Consider the following 23,482-nt stretch of genomic DNA (forward strand, 5'->3'; position numbering starts at 1 on the left):
ACAACTTGGGCTCGGCTCCACCTATCTCCCAAGCCAGCAATCCGGCCTGGCCACGCCCCTCGATGTTGATTGGAGAGCTGGACGCATGCGCTCTGCCGAGAGCTAAGCTCCGTGGCGGCACGTACCTAAGTTCTGTTTTGCCACTGTCACGCCTCCTAAGGAACGCTGCTCTGAAGTCGCACACCCTCCCTTCTGTACCTCAGTGAGGAGGAGGAGACTTGCAGAAACCTGGGGTAGGACGCCAACTCTCCGAAGACTGCAGACCAATCCCAGCGCCTGCCGGTGCGCACTACACTAATGTTTCCCTGCGCTTGGGAAGGAAACGAAGAACGATGCAGCCCCAAGGTTCCGCATGGTTTGTCTTTATGCCCGAACTGCGGTATGGCGTTCATAGGCCCTTCCTAAAACAGAAATCCTAAGAATTCTGTTTTATCAGGGCAGTGGTGGCGCCGGCCTTTAATCTCAGCACTCGGGAGGCAGAGGCAGACAGATCTCTCTGAGTTTGAGGACAGCCTGGTATACAGAATGGGTTCCAGAACAGTTAGGGCTAGCCTGGTCTTCAGAATGAGTTTCAGGACAGTCAGGGCCACTCAGAGAAACCCTGTCTCTACCCGGAAAAGGAAAAATAAATACTGTTTTACTGAGCACATTTATGCCATTACAATATAAACCATAAACACACAAAAATTTACTTGATGATTTAAAAAGTAAGTTCTGCCGTGTTGATAAGTAAATATGGTTTAATTTAATTTTTAAGATAACCATGGTGTAACCCAGGTTTCTCTAAAATAAACAATCCTCCTGCCTCGGCACCTAAGTGCCTCTGTGCCAAGTGTCCACAGAGGCCAGAAGGGGGCATCGAATCACCTGGAACTGGAGTTACTGATGGTTGGACCCTCACCCTCAGAGAGAAGAATCAGTGCTCTTAAACTGTTGAGCCTTCTCTCAAGCACCCACTCTGACCCTATTTGTACCGCTTCCCACTTGTCCCCTTCCTTTTCTGAAATAGTACTCCCCCACTTTAGGTCACAGTTTGGGGCGGGTTGCGGGAGGCTAGAAAGATAGTTCAGCAGTTAGCACCTGATGTTCGCGGAGGGGACCCAAGTGCCTTTGCCAGCATCCACATCGGGTAGCTCGATACCACCTTCTTGGTGGTAGCTCGATACCACCAGGATCACTTCTTCCGGGGCACTGTACTGGTTTCCACATAGCCACATGCAAGGGTGTGTTGTGTGTGTGTGTGTATACATAAATGATAAAAATAAATCCTTTTAAGATCTATATTCTGCATATGAGAAAAAAATATATTTGGCTGTCTGAGATTGGCTTGCTTCAGGTAACATGATCTCCAGTCCCATACTTTTTCCCGTAAATTATCTCATTTCATTCTTTTTAATGGCTGAATATTGTTTCATACCATAAATATAGATATGATGTTATCTTTATCCGTTCATCTGCTACTGATTCCTTAAGTTCAGTGTTGTGAATAGTGTTCCAAAAAAACGTAGTTGTACAGGTACCCCTTGTCACACGCTAACTTGGATTCCTTAGGAACTATACCTAAAAGTGACATATCTAGGAGTTTGGGTTGGTGATTGATAAAAAAAAAAAACTGTATGGTATTGGTACAGAGACAGGCAGGTAGATCAGTGGAATAGAATTGAAGACCCAGAAATGAACCCACACATCTATGGTCACTTGATCTTTGACAAAGGAGCTAAAACCATCAAATGGAAGAAAGATAGCATTTTCAATAAATGGTGCTGGTTCAACTGGAGGTCAGCATGTAGAAGAATGCAAATCGATCCATTCTTATTACCCTGTACAAAACTTAAGTGCAAATGGATCAAGGACCTCCACATCAAACCAGATACACTCAAACTAATAGGAAAAAAAGTGGGGAAGAGTCTCGAACACATGGGCACTGGGGAAAATTTCCTGAACAAAACACCCATGGCTTATGCTTTAAGATCAAGAATCAACAAATGGGGCCTCATAAAACTGCAAAGCTTCTGTAAGGCAAAGGACACTGTGGTTAGGACAAAATGGCAACCAACAGATTGGGAAAAGATCTTTACCAACCCTACATCTGATAGAGGGCTAATATTCAAAATATACAAAGAACTCAAGAAATTAGACTCCAGAGAGCCTATTAAAAATGGAGGCCAGAGGTAAACAAAGAATTCTCAGCTGAGGAATATCAAATGGCTGAGAAGTACTTAAAGAAATGTTTAATATCCTTAGTCATCAGGGAAATCCAAATCAAAATAACCCTGAGATCCCACCTCACACCAGTCAGAATGCCTAAGATAAAAAAAAACTCAGGTGACAACAGATGCTGGCGAGGATGTGGGAGAAAGAGGAACACTCCTCCATTGTTGGTGGGATTGCAAACTGGTACAGCCACTCTGGAAATCAGTCCAGAGGTTCCTCAGAAAATTGGACATTGCACTACCTGAGGACCCAGCTATACCTCTCCTGGGCATATACCCAAAAGATGATCCAACATATAACAAAGACACGTGCTCTACTATGTTCATAGCAGCCTTATGTATAATAGCCAGAAGCTGGAAAGAACCCAGATGCCCTTCAATAGAGGAATGGATACAGAAAATGTGGTCCATCTACACAATGGAGTACTACTCAGCTATCAAAAACAATGACTTCATGAAATTCATAAGCAAATGGAATGAACTAGAAAATCTTATCCTGAGTGAGGTAACCCAATCACAGAAAAACACACTTGGTATACACTCACTGACAAGTGGATATTAGCCCAAAAGCTCGAATTACCCAAGATACAATCCACAGACCACATGAAGCTCAAGAAGAAGGATGACCAAAGTGCAGATGCTTCGCTACTTCTTAAAAGGGTGAACAGAAATATTCATAGGAGGAGATATGGAGGCAAAGTTTGGAGTAGAGACTGAAGGAACAGCCATTCATAACCTGCCCCACATGTGGCCTATATATATACAGCCACCAAAACTAGATATGATTGATGAAGCTAAGAAGTACATGCTGACAGGAACTGGATATGGATGTTTCCTGAGAGACAGAAACAGAGCATGTCAAATACAGAGGCGAATGTAACAGCAAACCACTGAACTGAGAATGGGACACATGTTGGAGGAATTAGAGAAAGGATTGAAAGAGCTGAAGGGGTTTGCAACCCCATAAGAACAACAATGCCAACCAACCAGAGCTCCCAGGGACTAAAAACCACTACCCAAAGACTATACATGGACTGACCCCATGACTCCAGCTGCATATGTAGCAGAGGATGTCCTTGTTAGGCACCAATGGAAGGAGAAGACCTTGGTCCTACCAAGGTTGGATCCCCCAGTGGTAGGGGAATGTCAGGTGGGGGTGGGGGGTGGATGGAGAGGGGAACACCCTTACAGAAGAAGGGGAGAGGGATGGCATAGGGGGCTTATGTCCAGGAAACCAGGAAAGGGAATAACATTTGAAATGTAAATAAAAAATATCCAATAAAAGGGGGAAAAAAGAAAAAATTATGGGTTGGGGATTTAGCTCAGTGGTAGAGTGCTGGGTTCGGTCCTCAGCTCCGGAAAAAAAAGAAAGAAAAAAAGAAAAAAATTATTTTTCTTGGATATTTTATGTATTTACATTTCAAATCTTATCCCCTTTCCTATACCCCCTCTCCCATCCCCTCCTCCTATGAGGTTTTGTCTCTTTTTTTTAAGTAGTCACAGATGTTTCTGGAATCCCTTTCATTACCTTCTACAGTGCTGGTTCTGTGGTTGTGAATCATTTAAGTGCACTTGTCCTGCAAGGTCTTTACGGCTCCGTTAGAATGAGCAGATGACATTGCTGGGTCTAGTCATCTCGGCTGGCAGTCACCTGCTCTAGGGATTGTATTCCAGTCACGCCCTTCTGGTTAGTAGGGTCTCTCTGGTTAGTGTTGGCATTGTGCTGAGTTTGTTTTTGTAAACGAACTAGACCCTTGCAAAGTATGGACCATGCTATGCCCTTCAGTGGAATACAGCAATATTCTAAAACTAAGGGGACGTGTCCTCACGTTCTGTTCTTTAGAGATTTTTCAACGTTGATGTCTGTGTCTGCAATGGTTTTCAAAACGCATAAAGGCATTAAGAGATGAGGATGTACCTCAGTGGTAGCGTTCATGCTCGGGGCCCTGAATTCAGTCCCCACAATGCACTCACCAAGCACAGGTGGAGAAAAATAGGCACTATTTGGGCTGCTCAGATGGCCGCCTTTGCCCTGAAAGCTGCCAAGCGTTTTCAGTACTACATCTGCGTGCATTTATGACACAACAGAAGAGAGCCAGCTGCACAGATCAGTGAAGGGCACGCAACAGGGGAAGACCAGTGGCAAGCTCTCTAAACAATGACCAAAAGCAGGTTCGTGAACGGAAGCTTTGCAATGGCGTGAAGTACCGTGCATGCCACAGTCAAAGGAGGCTGTGCGGTCAGAGGCCAGAACCATGCGGATCTGCTGTTAGGTTCAGCCAAGCTTGAGCCTTGTTGGTTTCTGGCATTGTTTGTATTAGTCATGTTCATTTCTCCATTGTCTGTTTACCTGGCTTTTATGACTGGCTAGGAGCTTCAAGACACGGTTCATGTGCCGTTTTGGTTTTGTGCACATAAGAAACAGAATACAGCTATCTGAACCAGTCCCAGTGTGAGCAAATATGGAGGACACACAAGCCTAGAGATTTACCAGCAATAGTCTTTATATTCTTATACAGTAGAACCCTGCTGGGAGAGGGGTTCCTGCGCACGAGTGGGTTTCAACTGCTCTGTCATGAAAGCATTATCAAGGGTGACTCTGAGATGACAGGCATCGTATTAGCTAGTGCTGTTGACAATGCTCTTCACAAAGTGTTATTATAATGTGCATGTCCTTACATAACGTGTATTACGTATATATGTCTTTACATAATGTGTACTATAACAATACTCATTAATGTTCTATTAAAGAGCTTCCCTGTAGTGTTTCCGTACACGAATGTATCCTATTTCTGTCGGGTTCATACTCCTGAATAAGCCATTTTACCCTCTCTTTCTCCCTCTCCCTAGTTCCCCTGAACTTTCTACAGTGTTTCTCTACTGGTTCCAGATTGTCTTTAAGTTCTAGTCTCTACAGATGGGAGAAACCATGTGATAATGTGATAATTCTTTGTCTGTATCTGACTTATTTTTGCTTAACAAGAAAACTTCGGTTCCATCCATTTTCTGGCAGTTTCTCTCTGGCCAAATAAACCCTGATAACCCCCCCCCTTCTCTCTGTCTCTGTCTCTCTCTCTGTCTCTGTCTCTGTCTCTCTCTCTCTCTCTCTCTCTCTCTCACACACACACACACACACACACACACACACACACACACACACACACACACATTCTCTTTTTTATCCAGTCATCCGTCCCCTGTTGACAGGCACCTGAGACGCTGCTGTAGCCTGCCTGTGTTAACAATGCTGAGATCAGTAAGAGCACGCTCTCTTCTGAATACCGACTTCAGTCCCTGTGGGTATGCAGCTTGTATTCGCACAGCTGAGTCATATAGCCGTTCCTTGCAGTCCGTTTTTTAGGACCTCGTTTGGCACAGGTCACACGTGTTTACACCCCCACTGACAACGTACAAGGGTAACTTGCCCCAATTCTGAGTGACGTGAAATGAAATCCCCGTGTAGCCTTGGGTTGTATTTTCCTGGTGGCTGAGGATGAAGGGTTAATGACTTATAAGCACCAGCTGGACCGAGAGACTCTGGGCAGGAAAGTGGATTGGCGCTATGGAAGCTCCTGATCAGGAGACCCACACAAACACGCCAGGAGCTACCACTTCCTAATCATGGGGGAAACAACCTTCAGATGGACTGGGCTCTTCTGTCCCCAAAGTCCTATAAAACCCCAAGGCCCTGAGTCCACATGTACGTGGTCCCTATTCTCGTGGAGAGACCATCACTCTTCACTGTGCTGAGAAAAGAACAAAGGACTCCCATGGAAGGCCAGTTTATTCTCTTTTATTTCTGTGGCAACTCAGTCAACCCCTATCTAGGAAAGGGTGTTTAGCATCCCCCATATTTATCAGCCATTAGCTGTCTGAGAAGTGTCGGCTCGGGTCATTTGCATTACTTACTCTCGTGGTAACTTATTTATTTATTTATTTATTTATTTATTTATTTATTTATTTAATATAAGCACACTGTCACTGTCTTGTGGTTGCTGGGAATTGAACTCAGGACCTCTGGAAGAGCAGTCAGTGCTCTTAACCACTGAGCCATCTCTCTAGCCCTCCTGATAACTTTTTTGAGTTCCTTACACATCCTGGATATAATCTTTTGATTATACTTGGCTGGCAAAGATAATATGTATTTGAAAAGCTCTATCATAGGGGTCTGGAGAGATGGCTCAGTGGTTAATAGCACTTGTTCTTGCAGAGGACCCAGGACCAATTCCCAGCACCTATATGCTGGATCCAGTCTTCTTCTGGCCTTGAAGCTACCAGGCATGCATGTGGTAGACATACAGACATACAGACAAAACAGCCATATACATAAAATAAAAATACATAATTTTTTAATTTTTAAATCAATTACAGGACTCAATGAGAATAGCTTTTTTTAACCTGGGCACAGTGATACATGCTTTTACTAACACTCAGGAGGCTGAGGCAAGTGGATCTCTGTGAGTTTGAGTCCAGCCTGGTGTACATAGTAAGTTCTGGGACATCTAGGGATACATAGTGAGACCCTGTCTTGAAAACAACAACAGAATAGTTTTCTTTCTCATAAAAAGTTATCAGTTTTGGGGTTGGGAATTTAGCTCAGTGGGAAAGCGCTTGCCTAGCAAGCACAAGGCACTGGGTTTGGTCCCCAGCTCCGAAAAAAAAGAAAAAAAAAAGAAAAAAAAGTATCAGTTTTTCTGGACACATACCTCAATGCAAGAGTGCTTATACAGCCGGCCTGAGGTTCTGTGTTGGAGCCCCCATGCTGCAAAAGCTAAGCTTACCAAGTCTAGTAACACTGGCTTAGATATCCACCAACCTCTCCCTGATTGCAGGTCGACTTGGCTTCCTCACAGATGGTTATTTGCTAAAACTATATCTGGGCGTGTAGACACGAATGGAGACATTGTAAAACCTCTTTGCTGTTTATTTGCAGCCGGTGAGAGCTCCATCTGGGCTCTCCAAACAAAACAAAACCTTTTATCTCCTTGGCAGGTTGTTCCCAGCCCACAAAAGAACAATAGGAACGATTCTGACAAGCTCACTGGGTCCTGTTTAAAAGCCCAGGCGGCTGCTGACCCTCCGTACATCTCTCTCTGCGCAGAGAGAAAATGCTCTTGCAGAGACTGTCCTGGCTCTGGCTGTACCTTAGAATCAGTGTCGTTTTGGGTGTCTTTCTGGGACCTGAACCCAGCATCCCTGAGCAGCATGGGAAAAACAACTGCTATCAGCTTAACAGACTTTACTGCAACTTCCACGAAGCAGAGATGTACTGCCACGCCCAGAGAGGACACCTAGCCAACACTTGGAACCCAAAGCTACAGGACTTCCTACAGAACTCTCCTCAAAAGGAAACAGTGTGGTGGGTTGGGATAAACCTAAAGCTACCAAGAAAGCAGCCAGGGATAACCCAGACAGGTAGGGCTCTGGTGTTGAGTGTTGGGGTAAAAACTTCCTTGTGCCTTGTTCTAGGGTGAAAGAAAGTTATCTTTGGGCTCTCTGCTTTTATTTTTTTTTTCAAATTACATTTTAAGGTATTGTTTTTTGTCTTTTAACCCTTTTTAAGATTTATTTATTTTATATATATGAGCGCTTTATCTGCATGTACACCTGCTTGCCAGAAGAGGGCATCAGATTCATTACAGATGGTTGTGAGCCACCATGTGGTTGCTGGGAATTGAACTCAGGACCTCTGGAAGAGTAGCCAGTGCTCTTAACTGCTGAGCCATCTCTCCAGCCCCCTTTCAGCTTTTATAATCAGGAAAAGTGTCAGCCTGAGCATTTCTCTCTCTCTCTCTCTCTCTCTCTCTCTCTCTCTCTCTCTCTCTCTCTCTCTCTCTCTTTCTTTCTCTTCTCTCTCTCTCTGTAGGCTTTCCACCTTTGTGCCTTGGCCAACATTTGTCTCCATAGCAATGCACTCACCACCCCCAACCCCTCCACCCTCACCCCCACCCCCACCCCCGAAACGGGGTTTCTCTGTGTAGCTTTGGCTGAACTAGAAATCAACTCTGTAGACCAGGGTGGCCTTGAACCCACAGAGATTTGCATCCTTCTGCCTCCCGAGTGCTGGGATTAAAGGTGTGTGCCACCTCTGACCCGGGGCAATGGGCTTTTTGTCGAGCCTTTCTAAAACTTACCTCATGTGTGTAACAGTCAACAGTCTTCATGTGTGGTGTTATTTCGCTTTATTTCATTTGGAGTAGTTGGGATTTTTGTTCAGTTTTGTTTTGTATGTGAGACAGTTTTGCTTTATATAATGCAAGGTGTTCTGAAACTTGGTATTTAGCCCAGACTAGTCTCAAACTCTCAATCCCCCTGCCTCTGAGTGTTGGCTTTCCAGGTATACAAACAGCTGGTGTTATATAAGATTCTAAAGAGGAAAAAAAAACTTTTACTGTGACTTCCTTTGTTACTTTTGCCTCCAGATTTCCTAAAACAGAAGCCAGGAGAGAAATTCCCCATTTATTGTCTTTCTTACAAAATTGGGTACCATAATCTGCAGTTTTAGCAAATAAATAAATCAAAGAAATTATCATACCATCATTTCTCCATTAATGTCTAAGTAATTAATTTTAAGAGCTATGATTTAAAATATCCGAATATCGAAGAGTAATCTATAATACGCAGGGAAGTCATAAGTTCTCATTTGCTGGAAGCCGACAAACTGGGCTTTTGTACTGAGTACATACGTGCACATCAGTGCCACAGTGTGTGTGTGGAGGCCGGGTATCAAACTCAGGTGTGTCTCCTCACCTCCCACCTTGTTTGGGGCAAGGTCTCTATTGTTGTCGGCCTCAGCATAGCCCAGGTCCCACGGGTCTCTGGGATTCGCCTTCCTCCGCCTCCCATCTCACCTAAGAGCTCTGGGATTACAGAAATGGGATACCATGCCTGGCTCTACATGGGCTCCGGGGATTCGAACTCCGGTCCTCACACTTGCCCAGCAAGTGCTTTGCCCACTGAGCCACCTCCCTCGTCTGACTCTGAAGAATGAGATTTAACTGAGTCTGGTGCCCCTCCAGGAGCTGCTGCCAAAAAGCCAGATGAGTGCACTTCCGTGGTCACACGCTCTAACGCTTTCTTCCCGAAATGGGACCAGTGCTTAAAGAAGCATCATTTCATCTGCCAGGCTGGTGAGTAACCGAACTGCATGGACTTTAGTTCCAAAAACTGATTCTGCATAAGGAATGCACGCGAGAGGATTTACTTTAAATAGTCTGTAATCGCCGTAGGGCAGATATAAGAATTTCTATTTTTAGCTATCTTTTTTTAACTTGCTCGGTGTGCCTGTGGGAATGGGGGATGGGGGGTTGGCACATGTGTCGCAGGACACCTATGGAGGTAAGAAGTCAACTTGTGGGAGCCGGTTCTCTCCTACCACGTGGGTTCTGGCCATCAGGCTTAGTGGCAGGCGTCTTTTGCCTCCGGGTCATCCCTCCAGCCTGCAGTTTCTTGTCTGATGACACTGGACAGCCCAAGAAACTGCCCCTTGGAGTGAGTGATGTCTTCAACCCACCTCGCTAGCCACTAGGTGAACTCTCGTGGTCGACTTGGTTGAAGTGAAGGAGAAACTGAGTTCGTAGCTTCTGATGTCCCGATGCTCACTCCTAGTCTGATCAGCACTGGGCTGTAGAGGCAAAATGGGAAAAGAAATGAGAGCCTGGCATAGGAAAACGAGAAGACCAGAGGCCATGAGCTCTAAGAAGTGTGCTTCCCTGCATCTGGAAGATCAGGATGGTCAGTGTGTGTGTGTGTGTGTGTGTGTGTGTGTGTGTGTGTGTGTGTGTGTGTGTATGTGTGTATGTTTGTCTGTGTCTCTGTGTGTATGTTTGTGTTTGTGTGTCTGTGTGTCTGTGTGTGTGTATGTGTGTGTGTTTGTGTGTCTGTGTGTCTGTGTGTATGTGTGTTTGTGTGTCTGTGTGTGTGTATGTGTGTATATGTGTGTATGTTTGTGTGTGTGTGTGTGTGTGATGTGTGTGTTTGTGTGTCTGTGTGTGTGTGTGTGTGTGTGTGTGTGTGTGTGTGTGTGTGTGTTTCTGTGTGTGTGTATTTCTCTGTGTGTGTGTGTCTGTGTGTGTGTATATGTGTGTGTCTGTGTCTCTGTGTGTATGTTTGTGTGTGTGTGTGTGTGTGTGTGTGTTGGCATGCCTGTCATTTCTATATATGTGCACAAGAATACATGAATTCAGGTTCCCATAGAGGCCAGAGGCATTGGAGTCCCACTGGAGCTGGAGTTATAGGTAGATTGAGCTGTTGACATGAGTGCTGGGACTCAATCTCAGGTCCTCTTTTAGAGGTGTACACACCCACCAAGCTAACTCTCCACATACCTGCCATTTTAACTACCCCTGGCAATGGCATCTGCCTTTGTAAAGCATTTAGACTTGGCCCAATGGATTCTTTTTTTTTCCTTTTCCAGTTGGGTCCTTTATTTCCCTTTTGTCCATTAGGCCGTAAGTCTGTATGGAATGGGCTCCAGCAGCTCAGGCTCCTTCCCGTTAGTCCTCACAAAGTAGGCTTCTCTGTGTGGCGCAGGCTGGTGCTTCAGCTGAACCCAGGTGCCCTTCCCTTTGGCTTCCTTTTTCTTCTGATCGTTCTCCTTCACCCACTTCAGGGAGCCGTCTCTGCTCTTCAAGAGATGTGCTCAGTCTGCACATTGATCCTCTTGGCCAGAATCTTGCCCCTAACTTGCTTGTTTACAATGATGCCCATGGCATGCTGGGTGACATTGTAGACTCTTCCGGTTTTGGTAACACTTAAGGGGCATTCCTTTCTGAACTGTGCCCATTCACTTGATGTCTACAACATCACCCTTCTTGTAGGTTCTCATGTGTATGGCCAAAGGAACGACTCCATGTTTCCTAAAGGCCTAGAAAGCATAGACCGAGTGCCTCTCCTCCTTCCTTTTGTGTTCATCATTTTGGTGAGTTGCTGGAAGATGGCTGCCACGGCCGAAAGAGTGGCCCAGTGGATTCATGAAGTCCTTGCAATATGGCAGACAATCTAGACAGACATTTCATCTTGCTTTATAGCTCTACCTGTCATGGAACTAACTCTTTAGAATGGGCTGGTCTCAAACTCAGGTAGATCTTCCTGTCTCTACTCCAAGAGTGCTGGGATTAAAGGTGTGTGCCAACAAGCCCAGCCACTTCAGCATGCTTCTCAAACTTACCAATGCGTTCTTAGTAGCATAAGAAGTCACTGTGGGGGTTGGGGATTTAGCTCAGTGGTAGAGTGCTTGCCTAGGAAGCGCAAGGCCCTGGGTTCGATCCCCAGCTCCGAAAAAAGGAACCAAAAAAAAAAAAAAAAAAAAAAGAAGTCACTGTGGCTAACAAAAGCAGAATTTGTTGCACCATCGCTCTGTCCCAAATAGAAAGACTACTGTCTTAGTTAGGGTACCACTGCCGTGAAAAGACATCACGACCAAGGCAACTTTTACAAAGGACACCATTTAATTGGGGCTGGCTTACAGGTTCAGAGATTCAGTCCATTAACATCATTGTAGGAAGCAGGGCATCGTCCAGGCAGATATGGTGCTGCAGAAACTAAGCATTTTACATTATGACACAAAAGTAACCAGGAGGAGACTAACTTCTACAAGCAGCCAGGAGGATGCTCCCTCTTCTGCACTGGGTGGAGCTTGAGCATCAGGAGCCCTCAAGGCCCACCTCCACAGTGACACACTTCCTTCAACAAGACCACACCTTTTCCAATAAGGCCACACTTCCTTATAGTGCCACTTCCCATGGACCAAGCATATTCAAACCGCCACAACTACCTTCCTCAAGGAAGAGTAGTAAATGCGTCTCAGTGAAGTAAAGCCTGGCTTCAAGCCTCCAGTCTTCCCTCTTCCCAGTGCCTTGGGATGTTCACTTCCACGTTTATGTTGCAGCTGGCCACTGTTAACGAGGCCAGGGCAATAAGGCTGAAACTCTCCCAAGTCAGCAGCCATTGTTTCCTCAGCACAAACGGCCTCCCTAATGTTCTCCAGCTATATTACCATTGTGAGTCACCTGTGGTCACTGCAGAAGACTGTTTACCAGAGCCTGCTCCGTGTGACAAAAGCAGAGACAGGGTTTCTCTGTGTAGCCCTGGCTGTCCTGAAACTTGCTCAGTAGACCAGGCTGGCCTCCAATTCAGGGATTGGTCTGCCTCTGCCTCCCCAGTGCTGGGATTAAAGGCGTGCACCACCACTGTCCAGAAAAAAAAAGCAACACTTAGTTAATGTAGCCTATGGATGATATGGACATGAGTTTTGAATGAGTGTTGAGTGTTTGGAAACTCTCAAGAATTCTTAGCTTTGGACTCTACGAATACAGTCCACCCAACCCTTGTGTCCAAGGGACACCTTGGGTATCAAGTGCATCGCTCCAAAGTCCAGCCACTGCTGAGGAGAGTCTAACAAGTGGAACCTTTTAGAGGTTCCTAGGCCACCAGGTCCCCTCCCTAGTAACTGTTATTTGGTGATATGCCTCGTCCTCTGTCTTCATGTGAGGCCACAACTGTTCTCTCCCCCTGACCCCTCACCAGACATCATGAGTTTAGACTTTTCCAGCTCCAGAACTGAGAAGATTTAATTCCTGGGTTTTTTTTTCTTTCTTTCTCCTTTTACTTATTTTTCTCTTCTCTTCTTTTTTCCCTTTCTTCCTGTGCTTTGGTACAATCCAGAGTCTTGTTCACACTAATCAAGCAGCACCCAACACCAAACCGCACCCCCAACCCTAAACTTCTGCCCTTCATAAGTTACTGAGTCTGTGATACTCTATCAGCACAAATGAAACAAAAAAAGACAATAAAACACCTGAATCAAGAACTTTACAAAGTGATCCCCCAAGATAAGAATGAAGCCTTGAGCTATGTAATAAATTTCTCAAAATAATTTTGCTCAAGATTAGGAAAGAATCAGAAGTGTGGTTCCAAAGGTAATGAAAGCTGCTGGCTTCTTGTCCTTGTTGTTTTGGTTGGCATGGTGACAGGCGGCTAGAGCAGAAACTGAGAACTCACATCTGGCGCACAAGCACAGGCAAAGAGAGAGAGCTAACTGTGTGGGCTTTGGAACTTAAACATCCCCAGTGAAACACTTTCTCTAGCAACACCATGCCTCCTAATCCTTTTGAACAAAATTCACATCCAACCCAACACACACACACACACACACACACACACACACACACACACACTCTCACACACACACACACAGACTCACACACACACACACACACACACACACACCACACAGACACACACACCACACCACACACACACCACACACACACACCCCACACACACACATAACACACACACAAACACACCCACACACACCACACACACACCACCCACACACACACACACCACACACCACACACACACCACACACACCACACACCACACAACAACACACACAAACACCCCACACACACACACACACACACACCACCAACACACACCACCACACACACACCCACACACACACACACCACATACCACACACACACACCACACACCACACACACACCCACACACCAACCACACACCACACACACACACACCCACACACACACACACACACACACACACACACACACACACACACACTCACACACACACACCACACACACCACACACACGTACACACACATACACCACCCACCCCCCCCACACACCACACACACACACCACACCACACACACACACCACACACACACCACACCACACCACACACACACCACACACACACACACACACACACACCACACACACACACACCACACACACACCACACACACACACTCTCACACACACTCACACACACACACTCACACACACACTCTCTCACACACACACACACACTCACACACACAGTAAAATAAAGTGAAGGACAAGTTGTCATCTGCCCCAAAGAGGATATAAAACGCTCCTGGTGGTTGGAGGCTGAGTAAGGATGTCAAAAAGAGTCGTGCGAGAACGGTGGCACCAAACCAGACACACGGCTGACTGCCAGGCAGTGCGGATGCAGGCTGACGAAGACTGTAGTCCTAAGTTTAAGTTGAGATGTAGCCAGTGTGGTTCTGTGACAGTGTTGTTCAGTTTGCATGTGTGACAGACCTGTGTGTATGTGTGTAGGGAATGAAGCATTCCGGAATGTCAGTTTTGGACTGAGTATGAATCAGCAGTGAAGTGCCAGGGGCCTGGACCACACAAAAGCCACGCCTGCTGATTCTGGACCCTGAGTTCTACCACCAGATTTACAAAACCACATCGGAAGACGATTTGCTCAGCATGTCTTCCCACACAAGTAGTTTAACCCTCTGTTGCTCACGTGTTGGCCTAATTAGACCCAACTTTAGATGCCCAATAGTATACGGTAAGATATGGCTATGGGAGCTACTTCAGAATCTCCATGCTGTTATTTAAAGGATATGATCAATAATCATAATCGATAATGATCGACAATGATCTGATGGTGTGTATGTATGTGTGTGTGTGTGATGACTATCTGTGAGCTTACAGCCAAAGCCATAACTAACAGATACACCTCTGTGTTGTCTCCACACAGTCGAAGTCCCCCCTCAAGGTGCAAACATTTGGAGAAACGAGCTTGGTCCTTGGAAACCCATGAAAAAAAGAAGAGCTGAGTTAGAGAGACACATGATCCCAGGTAATGTGTCCCTTCTCTAAGTGTGTGGTCCAGTCATCCCTGGAGATTCCTGGAGCTGAGCTAAATCCAAATGAGTTATTGTATCAGGAGCCAAGGAAGCACCTATTTGTGTCTGAGTATCTGAGCTCAATGCAAAAGGATGGAGACCTTCTCTATGTGGTGCTGTCTATTACACTTGGAGCTCTGTGTATGCTAGGCAAGTGCTCTTTAACAGAGCCACACAGCCCAACCTTTTGTTTTGTCGTCCCCCCCTGTGTGTGTGTGTGTGTGTGTGTGTGTGTGTGTGTGTGTATGAACCATAAATCTCCTTCTACTGCTTTGCACCATATTTTTTTTTTTGATTCTTTTTTTCGGAGCTGGGGACCGAACCCAGGGCCTTGCGCTTCCTAGGCAAGCGCTCTACCACTGAGCTAAATCCCCAACCCCACCATATTTTTTGAGACAGAGGTCTCCCTCCAAGCTCATCACTTGGGCCAGCCTAACTGGCCAGTCAGCTCTGGTGATCTCCACGTTTCTCCCGCAGCACTGGGGTGACAGAGCAGCATGCCTGTGCACCACCATGCCCAGCGTTTGTTGTGGTTTGCCTTGGAGTTTTCTCTGAATTTGTGGAATAAAGGCAAGAGCACTAGATTTGGGCAGAGGAAGGAGTCAGGAGCAGGAGGGGGATTAGATTCAGAGGTTAGGTTGAGAGAGGACAGTTGTTGACAGTTGAGCGAATGGAACCTGAGCGGGGGAGGATGAGACAGTTTAAAAGAGTGAGCAGAAGAGAAGGAAGCGAGGAGAAAGAAGGGAACGGTTTAGAGACAGGATGGGGAACTGAGAAGGGTTAGAAGAGACAAGAGATGGAGAGAGAGGAGAAGCTAGGAGTCGTTGTAAGAAAAAGAGAAACTAAAGCATAAAAGAGTTGATATATTTGGGAGAGTGAGTAAAAGAAAATAGGTTGAGAAACGATGGGGAACTGAGAAGGGTTAGAAGAGACAGGAGATGGAGAGAGAGGAGAAGCTAGGAGTCCTTGTAAGAGAAGGAGAAACTAAAGCATAAAAGAGTTGATATATTTGGGAGAGTGAGTAAAGAAAAGAGAGAGAGAGAGGAGAAGCAAGGAGTCGTTGTGGGAGAAGGAGAAGCTGGAGACCTGGCAAATAAAAGGTGCAAGGGATGGATGGTACCGGGCTTTGTATGTTTAACTGAGCAATTATATCCTACCAATTGGACCAAAGATTATTGTGTGGTGTGTTCTTTTGTGTAGGAGTCTCAGTATAAGAAAGTGTGTGGCTGGGCTGTGTTTCTGCCAAGATATCCAGCAGATATCTGGGGCAGTGAGGTGTGGAACCCTAGCAGGGTAAAAACACCAGTTGTATGCTCTTTTGTGTAAGAGTCTCAGTATAAGAAAGTGTGTGGCTGGGCTGAGTTTATGCCAAGATATCCAGCAGATATCTGGGGCAGTGAGGTGTGGAACCCTAGCAGGGTAAAACACCCTGAGGGAAAACATTCACCCGCTTTTGTTTTTACTTTTATACTTTTACTTTTATTTTTATTTATTTACAACAACAAGCGTTCACACAGGTCTCACGTCTGAACTCAGGTTCTCTCACAGCAAGTACTTACTCACAGAGCCATCTCCCCGGCCTCAATTTTATATACAAACTGCATTCCTCTTCTTTTTTGAGTCTCGCTATACAATCTGAGTCTTCCTGTTTCAGCCCCTCAGATGCTGGGTAACAAGCACGCCCCCACCACATCCAGCTGTATTTATTTTCTTAGTATGACTTTCTTTTTATACATTTCACAGTGAAAAGCATTATTTTTCTCACAAAATTTCTATTATAAAATAATTCTTTCCTAAAATAAAATTCTTGCAAATTCTCTCTCTCTCTTTCTCTCTCTCTCTCTCTCTCTCTCTCTCTCTCTCTCTCTCTCTCTCTCTCTCAAGGACAAATGCTAATTGGGAAAGATGCATTTGCTTGAAAACACTTTGGTCTATGTCTTAAGGTTTTATTGCTGTGAAGAGACACCATGACTAAGGCAACTCTTATAAAAGAAAACATTTCGTTGAAGCTAGCTTAGAGTTTCAGAGCTTCAGTCCATTATCATCATGGCATGAAGCATGTCAGGATGCAGGCAGACACAGTGCTGGAGGAGCAGAGAGTTCTGCATATTTATATGAAGGCAGCCAGGAGACTTGTGTTCCAACACTGGACTTGGCTTGAGTATAGGAGACCTCAAAGCCCACCTCCACAGTGACTCACTTCCTCCAACAAGGCCACACCCCCTAACTGTGCCACTCCCCATGGGCCAAGCATTCAAACATGTGACATAGCCATTCAAATTACCACAGGCTATACCCATGCTGGATGATTAGAGAGGGCAACAGACAGAGGGTAAAACTGGGACAGGTTTACAGTGGATCTAGCAATTATTCTTGAGGTCAGAGATGAGAGAAAGACTCTTGCAAGGACAAGTGCACATCACACACACACACACACACACACACACACTACAAAATAAAAAGGACAGGTGAGATGGCTCAGGTGGTAAAGGTGCGTGCTGTGCAGGCTTGGTAACTTGGGTTCCGTTTCTAGAACCCGTGAAAGCGTGAGTAAAAAGAGCCAGCCCTACACAAGGCACTGAGCCTCCCACACTAGTAATAAACTAAAGAATTTAGAACTCCTTAATCCAGTTAACAGACCTCATTACCCTCACGCCCAAGATTTTAAGAACTTTTTTTCTCTCTCTCTTTTTTTTTTTCTTTTGGAGCTGGGGACCGAACCCAGGGCCTTGCGCTTCCTAGGCAAGTGCTCTACCACTGAGCTAAATCCCCAACCCCTTTTTCTCTCTTTTTTTTTCAGAGCTGAGGACCAAACCCAGGGCCTTGCGCTTTCTAGGCAAGTGCTCTACCACTGAACTAAATCCTCACCCCCTCCAAGATTTTATTAGTACAATCTGTGGGTTATTACTCAACTAACACTTTTTCCCCTGGCAGTACTGGAGGTTGAATCTAGGGTCTCACGGATGCTGGGCAAATGTTCTACAACCGGGCTGAAAACCCAGCCCTCTAAAGCAGTGATTTTTTTTCATGACTTTTTAAAAACAACGCTTTTATTAATTCTTTGAGAATTTCATACAGTCTATTTTTGATCAGCTTCATTTTCCAAATTGTTTCAAGTTAATCACATGCAGCTTTGCTCTCTTATTTCTCTAGGCAATGGTCCCCTGTTATCCATGTGCCACCCACCTGCCCCTCCTGAGCTGGTAAGTACTATGTCGCAAGACACATGGAAAGTATTCAGCTCTCTGCTGTCTGATGGGTTCTGCCAGGGTTTTATCGTCTCTTAGAGAGCTTTCTAGAAAGGAAAGCACATGGCAGAGCTGGGCTATCGGGTAACCTGAAGAAGATCCTACCCACCGGTCTCTGGGTCTCATGCAGATGCGATGGCCACCTCCTTGCAGCTGTCTGTTTTCCCCTCTGATTCATTCAGAGAACTTGTAGCCGCCTTTAGAAACAGGGGCAATAAGGTAAGCTCTGGAAATCAGAGAGAAGGAGAAGGACCAGAGGGTCAGGAAGGTGACAACAATCAGTAAAGCTGCCTTCCCTTCAGAGTCTGCGTGGTGACCTGTTAGAACCCATGTAAATTGCTTGGTTTCTTTGATCCCATGTCAACTGGAGAAGTGTTTCTAGCAGTATAAAAAAGACAAAGATAGGACTGGAGAGATGGCTCAGTGGTTAAGAGCACCAACTGCTCTTCCAGAGGTCCTGAGTTCAACTCCCAGCAACCACATGGTGGCTCACAACCATCTGTAATGGGATCCGATGCCCTCTTCTGGTGTGTCTGAGGACAGCTACAGTGTACGCATACATTAAATGAATAAATAAATCTTAAAAAAAAAAAAAAAGACAGGGGTTGGGGATTTAGCTCAGTGGTAGAGCGCTTGCCTAGGAAGCGCAAGGCCCTGGGTTCGGTCCCCAGCTCCGAAAAAAAGAACCAAAAAAAAGACAAAGATGAAGTGAAATTCCCTTCTCAGCCTAGCACCCAGTAGGTGTTTAATAAGTTATTAAATGATGGGCAATAAATCCATTGCCCTCAGTGTGTGAAATCATGTTCTCTCAGAGGTGTTTGACAGCTGCATGCAGGCTGTGTCCTAAAGAACACGTGGGTCCCAAAGGGAAGAGAGAATACTGCGCCAATGCTACTGTGCTTGATAAATTAAGGTTCAACCTCTTCCTTTACATGTTTTTATCTTTCAGTCTGAGACACTGTGCTTCCCCATCGACCCAGTTTCTTCAGTACTTCCAAAAGCCACACACAAGATGACAATAGCATTCCCAAACAGAAGCTCACAGGTGACATCAGTAGTAACTGCATCCAGCAGCCCACCACAGGTGACATCAGACACACCTGCATCCAGCAGTCCACCACAGATGACATCAGACACATCTGCATCCAGCAGTCCACCACAGGTGACATCAGACACACCTGCATCCAGCAGCACACCACAGGTGACATCAGACACACCTGCATCCAGCAGCCCACCACAGGTGACATCAGACACACCTGCATCCAGCATCACACCACAGGTGACATCAGTAGTAACTGCATCCAGCAGTTCACCACAGGTGACATCAGACACACCTGCATCCAGCAGCAGTCCACCACAGGTGACATCAGACACACCTGCATCCAGCAGCAGTCCACCACAGGTGACATCAGATACCCCTGCATCCAGCAGTCCACCACGGGTGACATCAGACACACCTGCATCCAGCAGCCCACCACAGGTGACATCAGACACACCTGCATCCAACAGCAGTCCACCACAGGCGACATCAGTCACACCTGCATCCAGCAGCCCACCACAGGTGACATCGGACACACCTGCATCCAGCAGCCCACCACAGGTGACATCAGACACACCTGCATCCAGCAGCCCACCACAGGTGACATCAGACACACCTGCATCCACACCTGCAACAGCAGCCCACCACAGGTGACATCAGACACACCTGCATCCAGCAGCACACCACAGGAGACATCAGACACACCTGCACCCAGCAGCAGTCCACCACAGGTGACATCAGACACACCTGCATCCAGCAGTCCACCACAGGTGACATCAGACACACCTGCATCCAGCAGTAGCCCACCACAGGTGACATCAGATACCCCTGCATCCAGCAGCAGCCCACCACAGGTGACATCAGACACACCTGCATCCAGCAGCCCACCACAGGTGACATCAGACACACCTGCATCCAGCAGCAGCCCACCACAGGTGACATCAGACACACCAGTACCAAACAGCCCACCGTGGCCAGTGATAACAGAGGTCACCAGGCCTGAATCCACAATACCTACGGGAAGATCTTTGGCAGACATCACTTTAAATGCAAAGGAAGACTCTCCCCTAGGAGTCATCTCCACCCATCCACAGATGTCACTTCAGAGTTCAACCAATCAGGCAAGTCTGGAAAAGAGAAGATAACTGGGTAGCTTCATGACACTGAAAAAGCACTTACAGGTCTGGGGATGTGGCTGAGTGGTAAAACACTGTCCTGGCATGTGCATGACCCCAGGTTCAATCATCAGTGTCGAAAAAAGAGTCATGAAAAGGCCCCTGTGTCCTTCTATCACGACATCCCCAGGGTTAGGATTTTAAAAATCCTCTTACCCTCTTACCTCCCAGGAGGACCGTACACTAAAAGCAAAATGAACGGAGCCCAAGACTATTTCTCCAGTGGGTTGAGTGCCCGTTGCAGTACTTGGTGGCCCATTTTGACTTAGGACTCACCTATTCACCGTTGGCTGGTGAAGGACCTCTGCTAGCCTGCTCCCACTGTGCCAGAGGTGCCAGAGAAAAGGTAAAGCCACGGAGACAAGAGACTGGCAAGAATCCCATTCCCCACTCCTACTGTTACAAATCCAAACCCTACTCATACGCAGCCCAGCTCTTTCCCATTAAAACATCCCATTTGCTCTGCTTCCGGTGGTGATGGAAGCTAGAGATTCATACTTGTCCCAGCACCGTCTTCCACCAGGGAAGGACCAGCTTCGGCAACTTAATGGGATGGAATTTGGTTCGCTTCCTTAAATAAACAGAAGCTAGAAACGTAGAGTGAATATCCGGAAGTGTTTATAGATAAATCACTAGAGCCGTTAAGAGAATTTAGCAGCATTGGTAAAGTCAAGGTAAGTGTGCAACAGTAAGAAAACTAGACACAGGCACGTGATATAGCACACACCTTTATCCCAGCACTCTGCAGACTGAGGCAGGAGGATTGTAAATTTAAGGCCAGCCTGAGCTACATAAATATTAAGATATACCACGATGTGGCCCACGATGTGACTCTGGTATGTGTCTGCGCAGCTGCCTATAGCTAGGATAGCATCCGGAAATTCCAGCTTCCAGTGGGTCATGGGGTGGCAGCTGCAGCCCCCCGCCCCCGCATCTTCATCGTATTTGCACCTCAGTCAGTCAAAGCCACAATACAGAGGTTCTCAGCCTAGGGTCTGTCTATGAGTGACCTCTTCCAGGAAGTCAGGAATAGCCCACTGAACCACGTGACCCAGGGGGATGGTATGCTGAGGAGGTGGTCTAGCTTGTGTTCCCTTTTGAACACGAACTCTTCCCCCCATTGTTGAGTCTTGAACTTGGGACCTTGTATTTCTCATTCCTATAATCTTACCAGCAACCTCATCCTATTTGTTCCATAAAATTCTTATTCGTCTTCTCTCATGTACGAAGGAAGTGAAAATCAATTCCACCCACTAGCAGGGATTCTCCCTAAAGCTCTTTTGGAACCTGTAGTTCATGAAACTTAGAATATTATCCTTGACCAGTGTTCATTAACATGGTATACCAAACTCCAAATACATGAAAATAATTCTGTACAAATAATTTTGATAAAATGTTATCTTTTAAGTTTTCATTACCTTCATGTGTTTGTGTTTCTGGGAGTATGGGTGTGCACGTGCCACGTCACTCACGTGGGGGTCAGAGAACAACCTGGAGGTTAGGAATCAGTTCTGCCCTTCCGTCCTGCGGATTCGCCTACAGAGCCATCTCTCCAGCCCGACAATCTTCTCTCCCCAGCAGGTCATAGAGGAGACAGCAGGGAGGCTGATCCTAGCAAATCCTGCTTCTCAAGCTCACAGTGAATTCCAGAAAGCTTGCAGTATCCTCCAGAGGCTGAGAGACTTCCTGCCAACATCTTCCACATCAGCTCAGGTAAGCAGAGAGGGGGAGGTGACACAGCAGCAGGTAGGGAAGAGACAACGGGGAGGTCATGCCCTCTACAGAACTGGCATCGTGTAAGTTCCTGATGGAAACTGAGCTGAGTATTTTTAAGTCTGAAGCGAGTGAGTGTGCTGACGGACAATGGTATTCACAGAGTCATGGTTTGCGAAGCACAGCTTGTCGTAGATACAGTGGTCTTGGGACAGGCTTCGAAATCCGAACGAATGCTTCTGAACTTTCAGTTTTCAGCATGCGTGCTTGATGGCATCACTTCCCCATAACCAATCGGTCTGCTTTGTATGTATAAAAAGGTGATAGCGTAAAACACTCTATGTTCTCCTGTCTATTTACACAATAAGCATGTCTCTGGGGTTTTGCTGCTTTGGTTGGTTGGTTTGGGTCTTTGTGTGTTGGCTGGGAGCATTGTTTGTTTTTACTTTTTCTATTTTGAGACAGGATCTCATGTATCCCAGGCTTGTCTCTAGGTTGTTACGTAGCCCCGGACAACCTTAAACTCTTGACCCTCCCGCCTGCATCACCCAGTTCCAAGATAACAGACATGCACTATTGCACCCAGCATACCCACTCAGGCCCGGGGCTTCATGCATGCTAAAAAGCACTTCCAAGACAGCCACATCTCGGCTCCATCTGGGTTTCTCAATTACACAAATAGTAAGTTCATAGGAAGCCAATCAAGGCAGAGAAAATACGATCGTGAGGAAACAGCCCCCACACTCACCCCTTTGCCCTTGCAGATCTCCGCAGTGGGGTGTGATTGTTGCCCTCACTGTCCATCACGGGCTGTGCAGAACCACATGCTCCTCCCTAAGCCACAAGCTCTTTAAAATGGGAATTTAAAAAGTATGCAGACATCTTGATACCTTTGGGGTTTTGTTTTGCTGCTTTGTTTTGGTTTTGGCTTTCTCAGTGTAGACCTGGCTGGCGTCAAACTCAGAGATCTGCCTGCCTCTGTCTGCCAAGTGCTGGGATTAAAGGCGTGTGCCACCACTGCCCAGAGACTTTGACCTCTTTTAATTTAACACATTGCCACAGGTATTTTTTTCCACAACTGTCTGCATAGATTAACTGACCAGTGTTATCCAGATTTTTTGTTCATTCGTGGAAACAGACTACCACGGTTCATCCTGGTAAAAACATTGAGTACTTACTCAAATAATTCTGAACATACGCAGCACCACGTGGAAGTGATGATGCACTTTATGGGCAAATTAGTCTCCTAAAAGATACTGCTTTCATTTCCACACTATGGCCCCACACTCTCTGTTTTTTGTTTTTTGTTTTTTTTTTAAAGATTTATTTATTATATATAAGTACTCTGTAGCTGTCTTAGTTCACACCAGAAGAGGACATCAGATCCCATTAC

The 23,482-nt window shown here is 46.1% G+C and overlaps 1 protein-coding gene across 1 annotated transcript in view; it reads left to right on the forward strand.

The window, feature by feature from the left end:
- Positions 1 to 7,321: 7,321 nt before the first annotated feature.
- Pkd1l3 (polycystin 1 like 3, transient receptor potential channel interacting) overlaps positions 7,322 to 23,482 on the forward strand; it is a 59,819-nt gene continuing 43,658 nt past the window's right edge. The window contains 7 exon segments of the mRNA XM_032887359.1: positions 7,322 to 7,646; positions 9,233 to 9,343; positions 14,767 to 14,868; positions 18,068 to 18,117; positions 19,112 to 19,829; positions 19,832 to 20,322; positions 21,958 to 22,089. Of these exon segments, the coding sequence (XP_032743250.1) occupies positions 7,322 to 7,646; positions 9,233 to 9,343; positions 14,767 to 14,868; positions 18,068 to 18,117; positions 19,112 to 19,829; positions 19,832 to 20,322; positions 21,958 to 22,089 (1,929 nt within the window).

Source organism: Rattus rattus, chromosome 17 (genome assembly GCF_011064425.1).
Source record: "Rattus rattus isolate New Zealand chromosome 17, Rrattus_CSIRO_v1, whole genome shotgun sequence".
NCBI lineage: Eukaryota > Metazoa > Chordata > Mammalia > Rodentia > Muridae > Rattus > Rattus rattus.